The sequence below is a fragment of the Astatotilapia calliptera genome, chromosome 7, assembly GCF_964374335.1.
Source record: "Astatotilapia calliptera chromosome 7, fAstCal68.1, whole genome shotgun sequence".
NCBI classification, from domain to species: Eukaryota; Metazoa; Chordata; class Actinopteri; order Cichliformes; family Cichlidae; genus Astatotilapia; species Astatotilapia calliptera.
In genome coordinates this window covers 64,582,918-64,599,340 of record NC_137428.1, presented here as the reverse complement: position 1 = coordinate 64,599,340, position 16,423 = coordinate 64,582,918, and the positions used below count along the sequence as shown (strand labels likewise).

Below are 16,423 nucleotides of genomic sequence, written 5' to 3'. Positions count from 1 at the left end.
ACACTAAGTTACAAATTAGATTATGTGTGTAGCACAGAAATACTCTCATTCAAAAGCCAAATATGAAAATCGAAGTTAAAGGAAGACAGTTGAGTTACATTTTAGACAGTTCACACGTAGAAACAAACTGAAAGTGTTCGTTCCATTCATTCAAAATCATAAACTCAGAGGTCGTAGTTTTTTGTTATTTGTGCTGTTCTTATCCAGTATATATATAGTAGCAATAAATAAATTAGTCTCAAATGTTGAGTTTCGTTTTGCAGATAGTGCCGTGAAGCTGCTCGAGTGTTTGCGTTACAGTTTTTTTTCTTTTACAACATTGTGTAACAAGTATGTCACAAGATAACTGCTGATTACTCTGCAAAACTTAAAGATCACACACAAAGAGTTAATAATTAAAAGGCTAAAAGGGTTTGTATGCAATTCACAACCATCCACGCTTTTGGGGGTCAAAGTGGTGATAAACGGGTCACGTTAAAATGAAAACTGCTCAAATTGGAGCTTTTGGGATTTAGCCAGGTGTCAGGGAAAAAAATAAAAACCCACACACAAAATGCCTTCAAACACTCAGACCATCATGAGGAGACTACCTCACTATTACCTAACGGAGGTGGAGTTGCCTTACCATGGCATAATAGTTACTGTTCACCATGATAGGTCCACGGCCTCTCAGGTAAATATACTCTTCCCACCAGTCACTGACCTGTGACAGGCAGAGAGAAGGGGGGGAACAAACAGAAGTTTTCAATGCATTGCTTTTCAGGGTAAGACTGACCTAAGAATCATGACAGTGTGAAAAGTCAGAGAAGAGGAACTCACATAGTTGGACGCCCACCAGGACTTGAGTTTAAGGTACCACTGCAGCCTCGGACCCAGATTCTTCTCAAAGTCTTGAGTCAGGCCTTTCATTCGTTCAAACTGCTGATCATCCATCAGTGGGCGCACTGACTCCAAGTACTGAAAACACCAGAAAAATCAAGGTAAGAAAGAGTGAAGCAAAGAGTATCTGACTTAACAAAGAGCACAAAGGGCAGGGAAAAAAAAAAGGAGCACACAGTGTCTTCTCAGACAGACAATCACAGGCAAGAAGATCACTTTCCAGTCACTGCCCTGCACCACAGAGTCAAAGCCTGAGGGAATGTGTAAATGATTTGTTTACATGCAGTTCCAGTATATTGCATGTTTGGTTTTTTTTTTGTTTGGTTTTTTTTTTTTTGGGGGGGGGGGGGGGGGGGGGTGGTAATCTTAACTGGTATCCTCAATGAAAACCTAGAAGTTTTTTGCTCTTCAAAATGCAACTTTGGTGCCAGTCCAAAGCCTAGCACCTTTATCAGCATGATCATCAATGTAGATAAAAACACCAGATAAGAAATTACCCTTTTGCAGGTGTCCTTGATAGAAGGAACAGGTAGTCGTGGCAGAGAGTTCTGGAAACTGTACAGCATTGGTTTCCGGCCAGAGAACACCTTCACTAGAACCTGGATAAGCAGAGAGATAAGGCAGTTTGAAGTGATGTTTTGCTTCACCTGGAAACCAGCAAGGTACGAGGCAAAGTCCAAAGACATAACCAGCAGTAAATAACAAGATGACACAAGTAGCACTTTGAGTATGGCCTCCACAAGATTTGCATTGTATCTCTGCCTGGACCTAATTGTCATAGCAAGTGACTAATTTTTGAACCTTAATAGCATTATAATTTAGCAATAATTACCTGCTGTTTAGAACTCATCTTATAAGTAAAACAAGCACACATGATTATAATAATGTTTAAAATATAGTATAAAACCTCAGCCCTGTTTAATGTAGAACATTTTATTCAGCATATGACCAGTGAAGACACTCACAAGTGCTTAATAACACTGTTGCAAAAACAGCATTGTTTATTCAAGGCAATAAGGTCAATCTCTATGACATTCTACCAATTAGCTCCTCTTCAGTGACTGGAACAATGGAGCACATTATCTCACCATCCAAATGCGACTCGACCAGGACAAGGAGCCATGACGTTCTTCCATCCATCCATGCCATGACAGCAAGGACTTGAGGACAGTCCTCATAATCATTATTATGGTAACCCACAGGCTCGTGCCCACTAGAATTCCTCCGACTATCCTCTGGCTGTCTGTGGACATATATCGGCTGTGGACAGAGAACGAAACAGGAGGAAGGACAATATAATGTTAAAATTTTAACTGCAGAGTGGACACAAATTATGGTTTTGCTTAATAGGGCTTTACAAGACTAAGTATGTTTTTGTAAGTTAGTAATCTAACTGAAGAATAAGTAAAGTGCTATGATGTTCAAAGTCATTGTATAAACAATTAATTATCAACCTTGGCCAAATGAGCAATCTAAGACTGCACTACACTACAACAGCGTAGTGAAAACATGGGGCAATTACTGTCACACAGCTACTTCCTGACTTGGCGATGTCCAAAGTCAGCAAAGACAGACTGACTCATGACTGATAAATGATGTATGTTATTTGCTCTGATAGGAGGACTAAAACATTTTGATGAATTTACTGTCAGCAGTAAAGTCCTAAACCGCTGTTATGTAGTGTAGCCAAGGTTAATGAGGACAGATCTGATCATGCAGTAGATTTTTCTGTACTTGTAACTTAAAGGTTTCAAACATTTTAACACCAACAGGTTGTACTTGTTACTAAAACAAAAAAGAAGGTTCCAGTACTCTTAATATTTCAGACATTCTTCAATAAATTAAAAAAAAAAAAAAAAACACCATCAAAGAACAGCCGACTTGACTTGAGAGCACTGTGGATAAGAAAAACATTAAAGGCTTTGCGTGTTCAAGACATGGTTGCACAGTATTACTAAACATGATCAACATTGTTGGCAAATTATAAAATCAGTTGTGGCAGGTAGCTGGAAGAAAATGTGTAGCAAACAGACTAGTTTACAGACTCATGTAACACACAGACCTGTATGAAGCATGCGCATTATTGCAAATGTTGTAACATCTTTAAGTATGAGTCAAACACACTCCATTGCCAACGCATTTGGCAAAATACCTGCTTCCAGCCAAACAACACCTAGCTAATTCCCACTGCATTTGTTTACCTGCTTTCTCACTTATCATTGTGCCACTATGTAAAGAAATGCGCATGGTAGTTAGGGTTATACTTAGAAACAATCTACTTTAGAAAACACTAATAAAAGTTATTATTTTTTAATAGGAAAAAAAATGTACAAAAAGCCATATAATACCAGGATATCACCCCGTGGGATCAGCTTACCTGATGGGCATATGCTGACCCAGCTTGGTAAACAGCCCCAAAGATGGATCCAGCTGTTTAAATTTATTGTAAGCCATGTAGGACCCAACCACTATGGAGAACCCAGCTGGGCTGCCCGGGTACACACCAGTCATTATCCCATTCTGTGGAAATGTAAGTCAAATTGGGGATTAAAGAGGTCATATAGGGCCAAGGAGATAAAATTAAATTACTTCATAACATGTTATCATGAGTCATGAGGATACATGTGACAAATCATTAATTACATACATGAAACAAAAGAGGAATGTGTGAAAATGCTAGCAGGTCTTTGGGTTTGAGTCATTCACTATGGCGGTGTGTAAACAGATAACTAGGCCAAAGGCTAGGACACAAAGAACGGGCAGGAAGGTTAGTGTCACAGCTGACTGTTTGTGTGAGAGTCTATGACCTTCTAGTGTGAGCAACCTAATAAACAACAAAGAATTACTTGGGATCTTGTAATGTTAAATAGAAAAGAGCTGTAATGTTGTGTGCATAGCCATTACTATACATAAAACCTCTGAACTTTGCTCTTTGGTTATTTTAATGCCTCCCACCTTGAAGCGAACAAATCTTTTCTTCCAGGAGTGGATGCCAGAGAGGTAGACTTGGCGAAGAGCCTCATGAGACAGGTGTAGATCAATGCCTTCAGGGGTGACTGTGAACTGAAAGGCCACCGCCTGGTGCGCTTCTGCCATGGTGGCTACTGATGTACAGGGTCACTGAGGACAGTAAGAGCAAACAGTAATATTAGCAAAGTGAGAGTTTGAATAAAGTTTATGCCAAAGATTTAAGGACCATGTCAATCAACAACTGATCCAAATCTTCATTCTTGTTCCTACAAACTCTTCTTCACACAGCTAAACACAGATAGTAACTTCAAGAGTGGTTACACACTACAAGGTTCAACACAGCGTGTTGATCTCTAGACAAGGCTGTGAATGATTGGTGTAAGCCAAATATCAGAACTATCCCTCAGCTTCTATCAGTGTCTTGAAAGCATTTGTCCAACACTGCCGATTATCTACCATTTTTAGATGTAATCTGTTTATCTGCAGGGAATCAGCCACAGGGTTAAAAGGGTTGCTGCTGGACTTCTAAAACAGTTGAATGCAGTTTCACTGACACCTGCACAGTCACTCACACAATCTAGGTTTAAAGGCAAAACTAGTGCTAGTTTTAAATGTGGAGCAGTTGTGCACAAGCACAAAGCAATCCATCTGTCATGTGAGGAAGCACCGACACAAATATTTTTAAAAACCCACTTCAAAAATAGAAATTGTGACTAAAGCACAAATCATTTTTAATTATTATTATTACTTTTTTGCATTAGAAAGAATTCACAATGGGCACTGCTCTCAGCTTGGTAAGGATCATAAAAAACTGTGTATCCCTTTTAGCAACTGTTGTGATTGGATTAGCGTCCTTCACAAAATGAAAGTCATGTGTATGTTTTTAACTAAACAGGCTCCTGCAAACTGAGATCAGAGGCCACACACAGGTGGGTGACCCCTTACAAATGTCTGAACTCTGAACTGGTTATACTGGTAGTCCAACATAACTGATGTTTGGCATGAGGCCTGTCTTGTTTTAAAACCGTCAACCCTAGTCAAGATATGGCTGCATAAATAAATAAAGTAAATCTTTTCAGCTACCATAATTGTCTACCCCACCCATTCGTTTTGGAAAAATTTGAAACTAACTTGTCTCAGTAAAAGGCAACACTGGGAAGTAACCTTGATCAAAGCAATGTCTGGTCTATTGTATTTGAACAAGTGGGTCTTCCAGCTTACTTACTATAAAAGACTCCATTGTAGTTTGTATATTTATGAGGCAACCAAGAAAACAATTAACATGATGCTTTTTTATGAACAAATGAGAACCAGTTGCTAGCGCCCTGGATATATATTTTTATTTAGATTTAATTGTTTCTTGCTACAAACAGAAAGCAACTGAATTAAAAATGCTTTATTGGCTTAGAAGAAACATGAATGAACTTGACAAGCTGTGCACAAATTCTGTTATATTTTAAACATAGTTTATAAGACTTCCTCAAATAATTCTTCTAATACACAGATCATCTGCTTTGTCATAAATTTACCATGGAATAAACCTGAAAATGACTAGCATGATTCAGGTTTTACAGATTCAGAAGAAAATTAATGAAGCCCTTATTTCCAAAGAGATGTCTCTCTGCAAAGACCATCTTCTTTTAAAGGATTTCTATCTTTTTTCCTTTTTTTGTTACAGGGTCCACTTTTATTTCATTCAATGAGAGCACTCTGAAAGCAGTACACGTCGCTTCTTCCACTCCTCTGAAGGAACAGCATCCACAGAGCAGCGTTTCAGCAGCCAGTCCCCTCCCCCCAGCTACTTTCCAACATCACATGATCCACCCTGTGCTGCAGAAACTAGGGGAAAGGTCGCAGCACAGCGCCGCTTAGATGCCGCGTAAAACTGGCAACACAGTACTCAAGAATCGTCCTGTGCCACCCAGCACAGTCAAATGTGGTAACAAAGGAGCCACTGAAAACATAGCCTTTGCTGTGGATGTCGTATAACCGGCGATAAACATTTAGGTCTTTGCAACCATTGCAACTAGCCCTTGTCTTTATGCAGTTACTGTACTACTGTCTGCATTATCATTATGGCTGCAAACACCACACTCACCCCATAAAACCAACCGTCATTACCGAACACTTACAGGCTCATAAGCTAGGCCCACATATGCCGGTTACATTTGTAAAATTATATCAAATATCCTCCCACGTGGTCTAAGTGAAATTAGGTCACCAGTGTGTAACCTGGACATAAACACAGTACGTGTTATTTATTTATAATAACAAATAATTAACCCTCCCGGTCCTATAAATTGTGTTTTATTGTAGTTTATGAATGTAAACACGCTCCTACAACAAGGACACCACAAGCCAGCTTTTGCTGACCTTCACAGGTAGGTGACATTTATACCCACACCCTTCACTACATGTGTCCTCTGGTGCAATCAAATAATTTGCTCTCTAAGGTTCACGTCCGCGTTACTCTACATTACAGTTACATGCGTTTTATAATGCGATGGCCACTAAAAGGCCTTTATTTGGACTTTTGCCGACATAAATGTTAGGAACAAGAACATAGGAATCACCAGGGGAGTCTAACATGAGAAGCAATATCAAAAACAAAGAAAGAAAGAAAAGTCATGACAGGTGAAATGTTTATATTCATACAGATATGCAGTAGAGGCCTCTTTGACATGCATTCCCATGACCTGCTGTTAAAATAGCTTTGAGTGCAATGGACCGTTTCAGTGGTTTAGGCAGGATGCTTACATTGAAGTTGATCTCTGGTTTCTGTAGGCCAAGCTGCCACACAGAAAACCTGCAGCTGCGTGAGTGGGTGAGGGAAATGGCCTGAACGCCATGCAAACACCTCACAGCTCCACACACTACGCCGACAAGGTACTGCAACAAATTGACAGTCACAGATTTCACTTGTCTAGCCTGTAATATTTCCCCCCGTAGCGCACGTAGCTCTGCATTTTCCCCAACTAATTCCAAAGGAGCACAGAAGAGAGACGGAGAAAGAAAACAGTGTCATGAGAGGCCGCTACGCACTAAGAAAAAGAAAATACGCACAAAGCTTTGTTGTCAGCGTGGAAGAGCAAAACTTACAGTTGTGAGGAGGATGTGACTCTGGCTGGCTGTCGGCAGGAACTGCTAACGTTTAACACTCCTTATGAATGAGAGCGCAGACTTGTATACACGGACTGCCCATTTTGCTACGTCACATATCTCAATTTTCGGCGGCCTCCGTATATAAAGGTGGTTAAAACAGCGCCCCCCTGAGGACTCCCGCTCTACAGAAACTATGACAGCTGGTAACCTGTGCAAAGACATTACGCTGGAGATGGGATCAGTGACACCATGACCATGCCATAACAGGTGAAATGTGGGCTGTTAAGTAGTGTATGGGGTTGAATATAATGTCATGGTGCAATCTTGTTAGAGCTGATAAGGCTGTTTAATGCTTATTACAGTATGACAGGTGTACAACTGAATTTTATGGCAAAGTTATAAATGATCTTTATATAAAATTGTCAAATTGTAAGATCCGTTGTGGAAGAGCTCTGATTTCAGCTTTTGAATGAGTGTTTGGGGTGCAGAATATGGAATTTGCCCTTGATGGTGAGGTGGGTGGAGTTCTTCATTGTTGATCTTTGAGCTGGTTAGTTTATGATCATCCTCAAAATGAAAATTTGCCCTGGTCATGTAAGCTACTTTTCTTTAAACGTGTCAGGAAATCAAACTCCATTCCTCCATGAAGTTTGTAGGTCAAAGAGGCTCTTTACTCAATATCTCTCAACTAACAATGTTATTCCATTCACTGCTCCACACTGGGAACGCCACTTGTATCTACGAGTTCATTGTTTGTTCTTGGCAAGCTTCAATGCCCCACACTGATATCCAATACATGGAATGAGGAGATAATGTTGGGGAAAGTGTATGTTTGATAGAAATAAACTGCTTTCTTCAGTTCTCAGTGTACTGATAGCTGATAATGAATTTATGTTAAGCCACCCACTGTTTGTATAGGTGACAAGGTGGATGGGTTGTTTTGTTGGATAAAGCATTGGCAGTAGTTGGGGCACTGTCTTAAACAGACTCATTACTGTTGTTCCTGGTGGAAAAGCCATGTCCATCACAGGTTTGAATGTAGCTTCTGCTGCTGAGCTATTTATTCAAACTAAAATATAAAGAGATATGCATCATCAGGTAACAGCAGGAGGTGTGTCTTGATGCTCTGCCACCCTTCTCCTTGTTGGATCAGCCCATTTAGATTTGAAATTTTGATGTCACAGTGAAAAATGTCAAATATCCTTTGTTTTTCTTCTACTCAAGTCCAGGAAAATTTTAGTGCATGCTCGTATTTGCTTTGGGCAGTGAGTGCAGCAAAGTTGTTGGTAGAAAGGTAAAGCTGGTGCCCTATATAGTAGGCCTGCACATAGTTAAAAAGGGAAAAAATAAAGAAGAACACCAAGACTAGACTACCAAAAAGCTGCACCATGTTAAAGGGATTATAATCTGTTTTTGTCATTTTTAATTTTTAATTTGTTAGTGTGCTTAGAGTTATTTTACAGTCTAAAGAACTATTTCTGCTTTGACCTCAACTGCATCAGAGTCTGCTTACTGACCAGCTCCGAAGGACATGAAGCAACTGCAATCTATAATGTTTCTGCCATTGTGTCACAGTTGTTGAAAAGTTTTCTGTCTGGAAGAAATTTGTGTTTTTACTGCTGCCAAACATTGCCATCTCTGACACTTTGTCCAGAGCTCACTATTGCTGAAGTTCTGCTCTGATGTTCCATCAACAAAGGCTTTGTTTTGGTATGCTTCTAATACATGTCAACTGATGTAATCTTGGACTTAACCAGCTGCAAAAGTCATTATAAACCTTTTTTGGGATTCTCTTGGAAACTTCTTTTTACATTTTGCATTTGGGCATCCTGGAATTATTAATTTGTTCTTTCAGATAGCTTAGAAATAAACATTTAAGCATTAAATATAAAAATTCCTCCCTTGAATCATATATCCACAACATTTTTGAGAGGCCATATTGTGAGGCATTGTTTGACCACAGATCTAAATAATTAAATTTCCATCTATTACTTTTCTTATTTATCCTTAACCTCCTAAGACCCAAACTCTTCCACAGCATGCATTTTTAATTTCTCTTTGATATTTGGGCATTTTGGGGCCAATGTAAAAACAAAGAATTAGCAGATTTTTTTTTTTTTACCTTATTTTTGTTTTTAAGAAAAATAAGAGCCACATATGAGGATATTCGTTTAGAATTTTGATAGAACAGTAGCAGTATAATGTCCTTGTAAGTGGATATCAGCCCCATGTAGAGCAAAATTGAGTATTTTAGTCTAAATAACCCAAAATGTGATGTCTGCATATGTGGACGCCAGGTCCTAGGAGGTTAAAAAAATAAATCTGGAAGTACCCCTGTCGAAGTACCCTTCAGTATTGGCATTGGATCCATCAAAGTGTGAGTGTTAAATAAAATTGCTTAGTTATTGATAAAAAAAAAAACACTGTATGAACATGAGTGTGAGACTTGAAGTATAAACCGCTTTGCATGTTCAAATTAAATAGAAAGGCACTATACAAGTGCCAGTCCATTTACTATATACTTGAATATTGAGTTGCAAAGCACAAAGAAATAAGGAACACCACTGAGAAGATTCATGAATGAAGTCAAGAAGAGTTGGTGTGACAGAAGAGGATATGGACAGGGTGAGATGGAGACTGGTGCTGCTTTTTATCACCATAGCAACAATTCCAAAAAAGTGCATCAGCCGAAGGAGGGAAAAAATAAAATCCCTGATCACTGAGCATTTCTTAGAAGATCAAATGTCTGCTTGTCTAAATATGTAAAAACCCAAACCTTATTTATGGGATGCAGCTCAGCTTTCAGTATCACCTGCATAGCTACTGTTTATCCAACAGAGGGCGCAATATGACTTTTTTTGGACAGAGTTTCTCACATTCATTTTCCTAGATCTTTTTAAGTCAAATACTCTACAAACTCTCTAAGAACACCAGTGCGTTAAGATGCATTATTGTTATAGCCTTCCTTAGCGCTTCCATCATTCGTCTCTGACAACTCAGTACGCAAGCTCAGTACGCGAGCTGGGGAGATTTCCGCTCTGAACGCGCAGGACATGAACGCAATATGAGGGAAACGACGCAAGAGCTCCCTTGTTGACATTTTGTATACACTTAAAATCGACAGCCTACCGTGTGTTCGCCTTTACGTTCCTCCGTGCAAACACGAAAAACACGTCCAAACTTTGGATTCACGGAGACGTAAGGATCCCACGGCTGCTCATGCGCGTGCGTCATACGCTGTCACTGGTGTGGAGCCTGTCAGACAGCTGCAGCCAACTCGCTCGCGGCATGTGGAGCAGGGCTGAGTGAGGAGGGAGGAAGGGGTGGAGGGGTTGTCCGTTTGACCAACATCGATTTGAGCGGAGGTAGTCGACACTCGTGGACGAGCCTTTACCGCGGTGGCAACGTCGGTGTGACAGCTCCCCTTCGCAGCGAGGGAGAGAATGAGAATAGTGGATGTAGTTTGTACAGCGCGGCAACAGAGAAGTCACTTCAAAAGGTGAGCGGAGACAGCTTTAGCGTCTCTGACACACTGTGTTGTCTTCTCCATCTGATTAGCGCTTGTAACGAAACGACCCGTTTGTTACTGTCTTTTCCTGTCCTGTTATGTTTTCACAACTTGCGCAACCAGCTAGAGATCAGTAAATGAACCCCTGTTCACTCGTTTTAAAACTAGTCGCACGTGCAGGGCTGTTAGAAAGCGCTCGTGTTAACCGTTAATGGAAGTGAAGGTTTGTGCTCGTGAATGTTTTAGGGTTTTTTTAGGGAACAGATACGGTTTATGGTGAGAGAAGTTGGCTAACTTCGCAAACCCTCTGTGGTTAAGAGAAGTGTAGGAGCGGTATTCATTTTTGGGAATTTCTGATTTTGCATCACTCTCGCGAGCTTTCCAGCTGTTAAATTACGTGTTAACCGTGACAAGACAAGTGTTTAAGAACAGGGAAGATGACTCGGTGTCCTTAATTATCTGGCGTTTCACCCGAACACCACTAGTCTGGGGTTTTTTCTCACGAAGCAAAGACATTTCTTAATCAGTTTCGCTCTTACCATCTTTAAGTTCCGCATTGTGTTAATGTATGCTTCGCAGGTATGAGAGAAGTGTCAAAATCGGGAACTATAGTTGTGTTCGACACAATGTCCTGTCGTTTTATGTCCGAAAAGCGACATAGTTTTTTAACTGGAGCCAGCTGGGGTTTACTCTGAATATCCCACCACTCAGAAAGCAGACTCCAGCATCCGAAAGTAGGCCAGTAGCTGGTCTGTATGTCATGCTACACCGTGTTTGGTCCCCCCTCTGGAAGGTTAATGGGAGTCTGGCTGGTTCAAATGTGGAGTGGGGGGAGGTTACAGACAGACAGACTCAAGTGAAAGATGTCCAGCAGCTCTAGCTCTCCTGTGTTGGATTGCAGACTCATATTACAGATGTGCACATTACCTCTTTAATTTAAATATGTACTTGGTAATAGCATGAGAAGTATTGTACAGGCGTATTAAGTCAGTGCTATATTAGGTTTTCATACACACACTTCACAGCTGTGTTTTTTTTAAAGATGCTGCTTTCTGTTCATATCAGAAAGGTGTTTCTATGTTTTTGCTTCTTGTTGTGAGAACCCCACCCATACGTCACAATTTCCTGCCTCTTTAATTATCTCCTGCATCTGTTCCTAATTATTTTAGTTAAGAACTGATTTCATTTGGTTTATGTTGTAAAGCTTTTGAGATAGCAATAAGTCAACCACCCTTTAATATTAGATTTTCCCTTATGAGAAAAATAAATCTGTAAATCTGTGTGCACTTACAGATAGGGCATGGCATTTTCAAAAATGAATATTACGTGGATCTCATCGTTTTCAAACCGTCAATTTGATCTAGAGTCCAACAGCACATGATGACTTTAGGATATGTGTGTGAGTAAAACTTTTCCCTTTAAACATTGTTCTGACTGCAAGCAGGATGTCAGCCACATGTGAGGCAGAGCATGTGAGCCCTTATTTTATTATCCTTGTCTTTTTTTCCTAATGACTCACTAGAATTTGCCTTTTTTAGAACACTGATGTGTTCATTAAGCTTTTATAAATTTGCTGTTTTATATCCCTGCTTAGCAGACTTAAAAGCAATTATGTAGTATTATGTTCTGCGGTATTATAGATAATAAGTAAATCCCTTGGTTAGCACTTGGAGGAAAGGATCATAATTGGCTTTAGTCAAATAAACCATAAACACAGACGCTTTCTTTTTTTTACTCTGATACAACATTTACGTCTGTTTATGGTTCACATGTTCGTTTTCAGCCAGGAGTTTGCATTGTTTTCTGTTGGGATAATATTATTACAGCAGAGAAGCAACAATAGTCTTTTTGTTGGTCTGAATGGCGGCTTTATGATAGATTCCAAAGGCTTACAAATGGGCCAGTGTCACAAAAAGCACCGAATAGTGAAGCCTTTTGCCAGCCTTTTAAAGAAAGAAGAAAAAGAAACACTTTACCCCAATAGTGTAACCCGTGAAAGGTTTTCAGTGGCCTTGTCACATGATTAAACCACCTACAGGTAATCTCTGATCATCTTGTTGCAATGCAATCGTGGTCAGAGCTGGGGAGGTGTACCATATCGCGTGTGGGGGCTTAGTAGTATAGGCTATAGCTATGTTTATGAAAAGTTGTTCCGAGGCACACTTGAGGCAAGTCCAGGTGTTGGTCTGTTTTTATCAACCAACAAAATAATGTCTAATTTTTTGTTTTTCTTTTATTTACTGTATCGTGCATAAAGCTGTCCGGCCTATTTCAAATGAGAGCTACATCAGAACCAGAAGCTGCAACACTGCTTGTTGATCTGTATGAAAATGTCTCGCACATTGTGTTGTGAGCCATGCTAGGTCGAGATATCACAAATGGGCTGGTCAAAATCCCTTCATCTGACAGTATTATTCAATCATAATCTATGGTAGGGTAGATGTCACAGAAGCTATTTTGGACAGAAATGAGTAAGATTTTCCTCAAAATATTTCAATATCCCCAGCCATTAGTATTCTACATTTTTCTTTTCAGGGTGACAAGATCCTGGAGTTTGTGTCACCATGCATTGCGTAATAGACCTTTGCACACCCTGAATAGCTTTTCTGTGTTTTTACAGGCTACATACAGACAAACATAGTCACACTCACACCTACATACAACTTGGGTTCCTCATTTGCCAAACCTGTGCTTGCACTCCTAGAAAGAACTTGAAAACTCTGCACAGAAAAGCCAAAGTCATCCAGTGGATTGGAACTTAATAGTATAGTCCGTGAATATCTCAGAATAGTGGGGCATTTATGATGCTTTTATGAAGACTGCGATTGTTAGCACCTTTTAAAATTATATTAATACACAAGGATGATCATATTAAGAAGGCAGTTATAAGAGGGCAAATAGATTATAGATACCAGTGTAATAAAATTACTTTACACTATTATAATCCTTAAGTCTCAAATACAGCATTTTAGCATTTGATCAGTATGTTACTTTATCACAATCATGGTGCAAGAAACTAGGTTTCTGCGAGAACTCATTTTGACAGTTGCATGAGCTAGTTTGTCTATAAATGATCCCAATTCTTTTTCCCACACTCCGTCATTAGTGAAATTGAGGTCACACCACTGTTGAGATTGTAAATTGTCACTCAGGCTGAAAACTGCTACACCCATGAGGACACGAGTGGTCGGTTCATGGGATAATAGCTGAAATCTTTGTTTGTTTGTTTTTTGTAGAATGGCTAAAACGGACCATCTTGGAATTTCCCCTCTATGATTGGCTCTGTTTGTGTCTTTTCTAGATGCCACTTTAAATTAGTTTTTGCCCCAAATACTTAACCTCGTTTTGCTGAACTGCTTTAAGTGTCCTTCCAGTGTATGCTGTCCCCCTTCCATAATCCTCTCTTTCTGTTCTTGTAAACAATCTTAAAACTGACCGAATCACACGCGCCGTGTGTAACGGTAAGCCTGGCATTTTTTCTTTTTTTTCTTCAGCTTTTGACTTTGGCCGTGGTCGGCTCTTCCTCATTGGGTAACATCCTCTCTTTGTGTTCACCTTCTTGAATTATTTAATCTATTTGGCTTTCCAAAACCTAGCACTGTGCTGTGGTGGGCAAAATATAATGGTTTGTAAAGAGTGGAAGCTGTATCAGAGGTTACGTTTGAACTTAGTAATGTGACCTGAGCGTTTGCTCTTAATTTGGTGAAGGACGCTTGTTGTGCAGCAAGCTGCTTTTGTAAATGGTTAAATATGAGATCTGTCTATCATCAGCATGATTTAAGCATTGCTTTTTTTAAAACCTGTTTTTCTCTGTTTATTAGTCATTCAGCTTCACGTATGAGTTTACTAACATTACCACAACAGTAGTTATTTAAAGTGTGGATATACGTTGGGTTTTGGGGGGTTTTCTAGCTACACCACTTATGTTGTGACTGTGTCTTTCCTAAGATGAGGATCCATTTATGAGAATGTGGCTTTCTCTGCAGGATCTGAGGTTTTGTGTTTATAAATATTCTTCCCTTGACATTCTTGTCCTCCTCATACCACTCCTCAAAAAATTGCTTGCACTCTGGGAAACAGGCCTGCGATGGGCTTGCTTCTCTAGCATCTAAAACTTTGTGTGGTCATTTTTATAATTAGACCCCCCCTTCCTGCTCTCAAGCCACAGTAATGAACAGAGACTGCTTTCAGTCTGAGTGATACAAGGTGAGGTGAGCCCTCTTCCTCCTGCTCCATCTTGTTTTTTTCTTTGTCATGAAAGGAAAAAGGGCACATTTGGATGGTGAGTAATGTTGGTATAATCTATGTTCTGTGTGGCTCTCTCTGGAAAAACGATAAGGCAGAGGGACATGGGTAATATAGAGTGCAGCAGGACAAAAAAGTCCTTAGGGACAGCAAGCTATTCTGAGCCTTTGTGCTTTTTCTCAGTCCCTGAGCTCTGGATGTTTCCCCCTGGGCCACAACGTCTGTGTCTGTATTTTCTATGCATAAACACTACAAAAAAGTGAGTGAGATGGGGCGGCAGGGGAAAGGGCCCAGACAGTAAGGAAGACAGGGAATCTTTTGTTAAGGAGACCATAGCTTCTCAAAAGTAAGATTTTCTCTAAGTGGCCTAAGGTGGGTGGTATTATTCTTGTCTCAAATTGTCCTTTGAATTCCTAGTATGGACTTGCTGTTTGCTTCAGCTCAGTCAAGAAAAGATTTAGTACACAGTTTATTTTACTTTGCTATGAGTCAGTAGCCACTATGAGCAAGCCTTGAGAAAAATGCTACTGGCATGGGCACGGTGAAACAAATGGCTCTTGTCCATGCACCATCACACCTGCCAAACATGTTTGTTAGTATGGAGCCATATATAGAAGCTGTTGATGATACTGAGATATCTGAGCTTGTTTTTTATATTAATGTGATCATATTTTGAGCATGTTAAAACGTGGCTTCTAAAAATATGACTTGGTAGCTAAATGTCCATTATATTGTACTTAGGAAAAATTCTCTCTGATTAACTCACCTTGAGTATACAATAATCTTGTTTCAGCTGCTTTGGTCTTGCTTTAATGGAGGTTTCATAACTTTATTTTTTTAGAGGCAAAAATAGTCACTCTTGTGTTTGTTGTAATAATGATTCCTGTTCTCTAAGTAGGTTCTAAGCTTTCTATGACATTCCTCATCTCTTAATAGTGCTCTCAGTTGGCCTCTATTACCATCTAATTTGACCCTGGATGATCATCTTTCTTCGCCCCTGCTTAAAGTAGGGAGGGCACCTCGTGGCCGTTGCTCTCTGTCTGCTTTTTCCAGCTCTTTTCTGCTTCTCTTGGACACATCCGTGCTTACATGCATACACTGTGTGTCTGACACCCATTACAAAACTGGAGCTCTGTTGCCATCTGGGACTTGAGCGTTCTTCATGTGGAAATTAAAGCCATGTGGTTGCTTGTAAGCTTCCCTTCTCTGAACTAGAATGACATACTTGTTCTTCACAGCCGCCACAAAGCTACACCACTGAGCTAATGTAATGACGGGGGAAATGGAATGCACCACAGGACATTCTTTCAATTTAATTGTCATAAATTGTTCTGCTAATGACTGTAGTAATTAATACGATTATAAACTTAAGCAACAGATGTATAATTCCACCATATTCTTAATTTGAATTGCTTTTTCATTTGATGTAGGGAAGTGAGAAACCCTTGATAAAGCATCAGATTTAGATCATTTACATCTTAGTCGTGACTCATTAAAAATGTGTTTGTCTTTGACACTTTATGCTTATTAGTACCCTGACAGTGAGGTTGTAAGATCCTCTGCAGGAACAGTGGTGGTTTACAGTACATGTTTATAATAAAATATGCATCTGAAGAGTGAGTGTGAGAGTTTACTCTGCAAGGTAACCAGGCTGAGTTGGTGCATGGTTCAAGCTTGTCTGATCTGAGTGTCCTTTGGCTGACCATGCAGCGCTGACTA

At 39.8% G+C, this 16,423-nt stretch overlaps 2 protein-coding genes across 5 annotated transcripts in view; one reads left to right on the top strand and one right to left on the bottom strand.

The window, feature by feature from the left end:
* cpt1ab (carnitine palmitoyltransferase 1Ab (liver)) overlaps positions 1-10,215 on the bottom strand; it is a 21,900-nt gene extending 11,685 nt beyond the window's left edge. For 2 of the 3 annotated variants that reach the window (XM_026176467.2, XM_026176469.2), the window contains exons 1-7: positions 6,949-7,081; positions 3,835-3,999; positions 3,257-3,399; positions 1,968-2,139; positions 1,377-1,478; positions 820-957; positions 626-703 (exon numbers count right to left, since the gene is read on the bottom strand). In XM_026176467.2, the coding sequence (XP_026032252.1) occupies positions 626-703; positions 820-957; positions 1,377-1,478; positions 1,968-2,139; positions 3,257-3,399; positions 3,835-3,975 (774 nt within the window). In that variant the 5' untranslated portion in view covers positions 3,976-3,999; positions 6,949-7,081. Of the gene's footprint in view, positions 1-625; positions 704-819; positions 958-1,376; positions 1,479-1,967; positions 2,140-3,256; positions 3,400-3,834; positions 4,000-6,948; positions 7,082-10,080 lie in introns of those variants that run through there. The other variant, XM_026176468.2, reaches the window with a different exon arrangement.
* The window catches only part of LOC113027050 (uncharacterized), a 21,784-nt gene continuing 12,557 nt past the window's right edge, over positions 7,197-16,423 (top strand). Inside the window, exon 1 of one of the 2 annotated variants that reach the window (XM_080304881.1) lies at positions 7,197-7,218. The gene's annotated coding sequence lies outside the window, so the exon portion shown is untranslated. Of the gene's footprint in view, positions 7,219-10,211; positions 10,451-16,423 lie in introns of those variants that run through there. The other variant, XM_026176466.2, reaches the window with a different exon arrangement.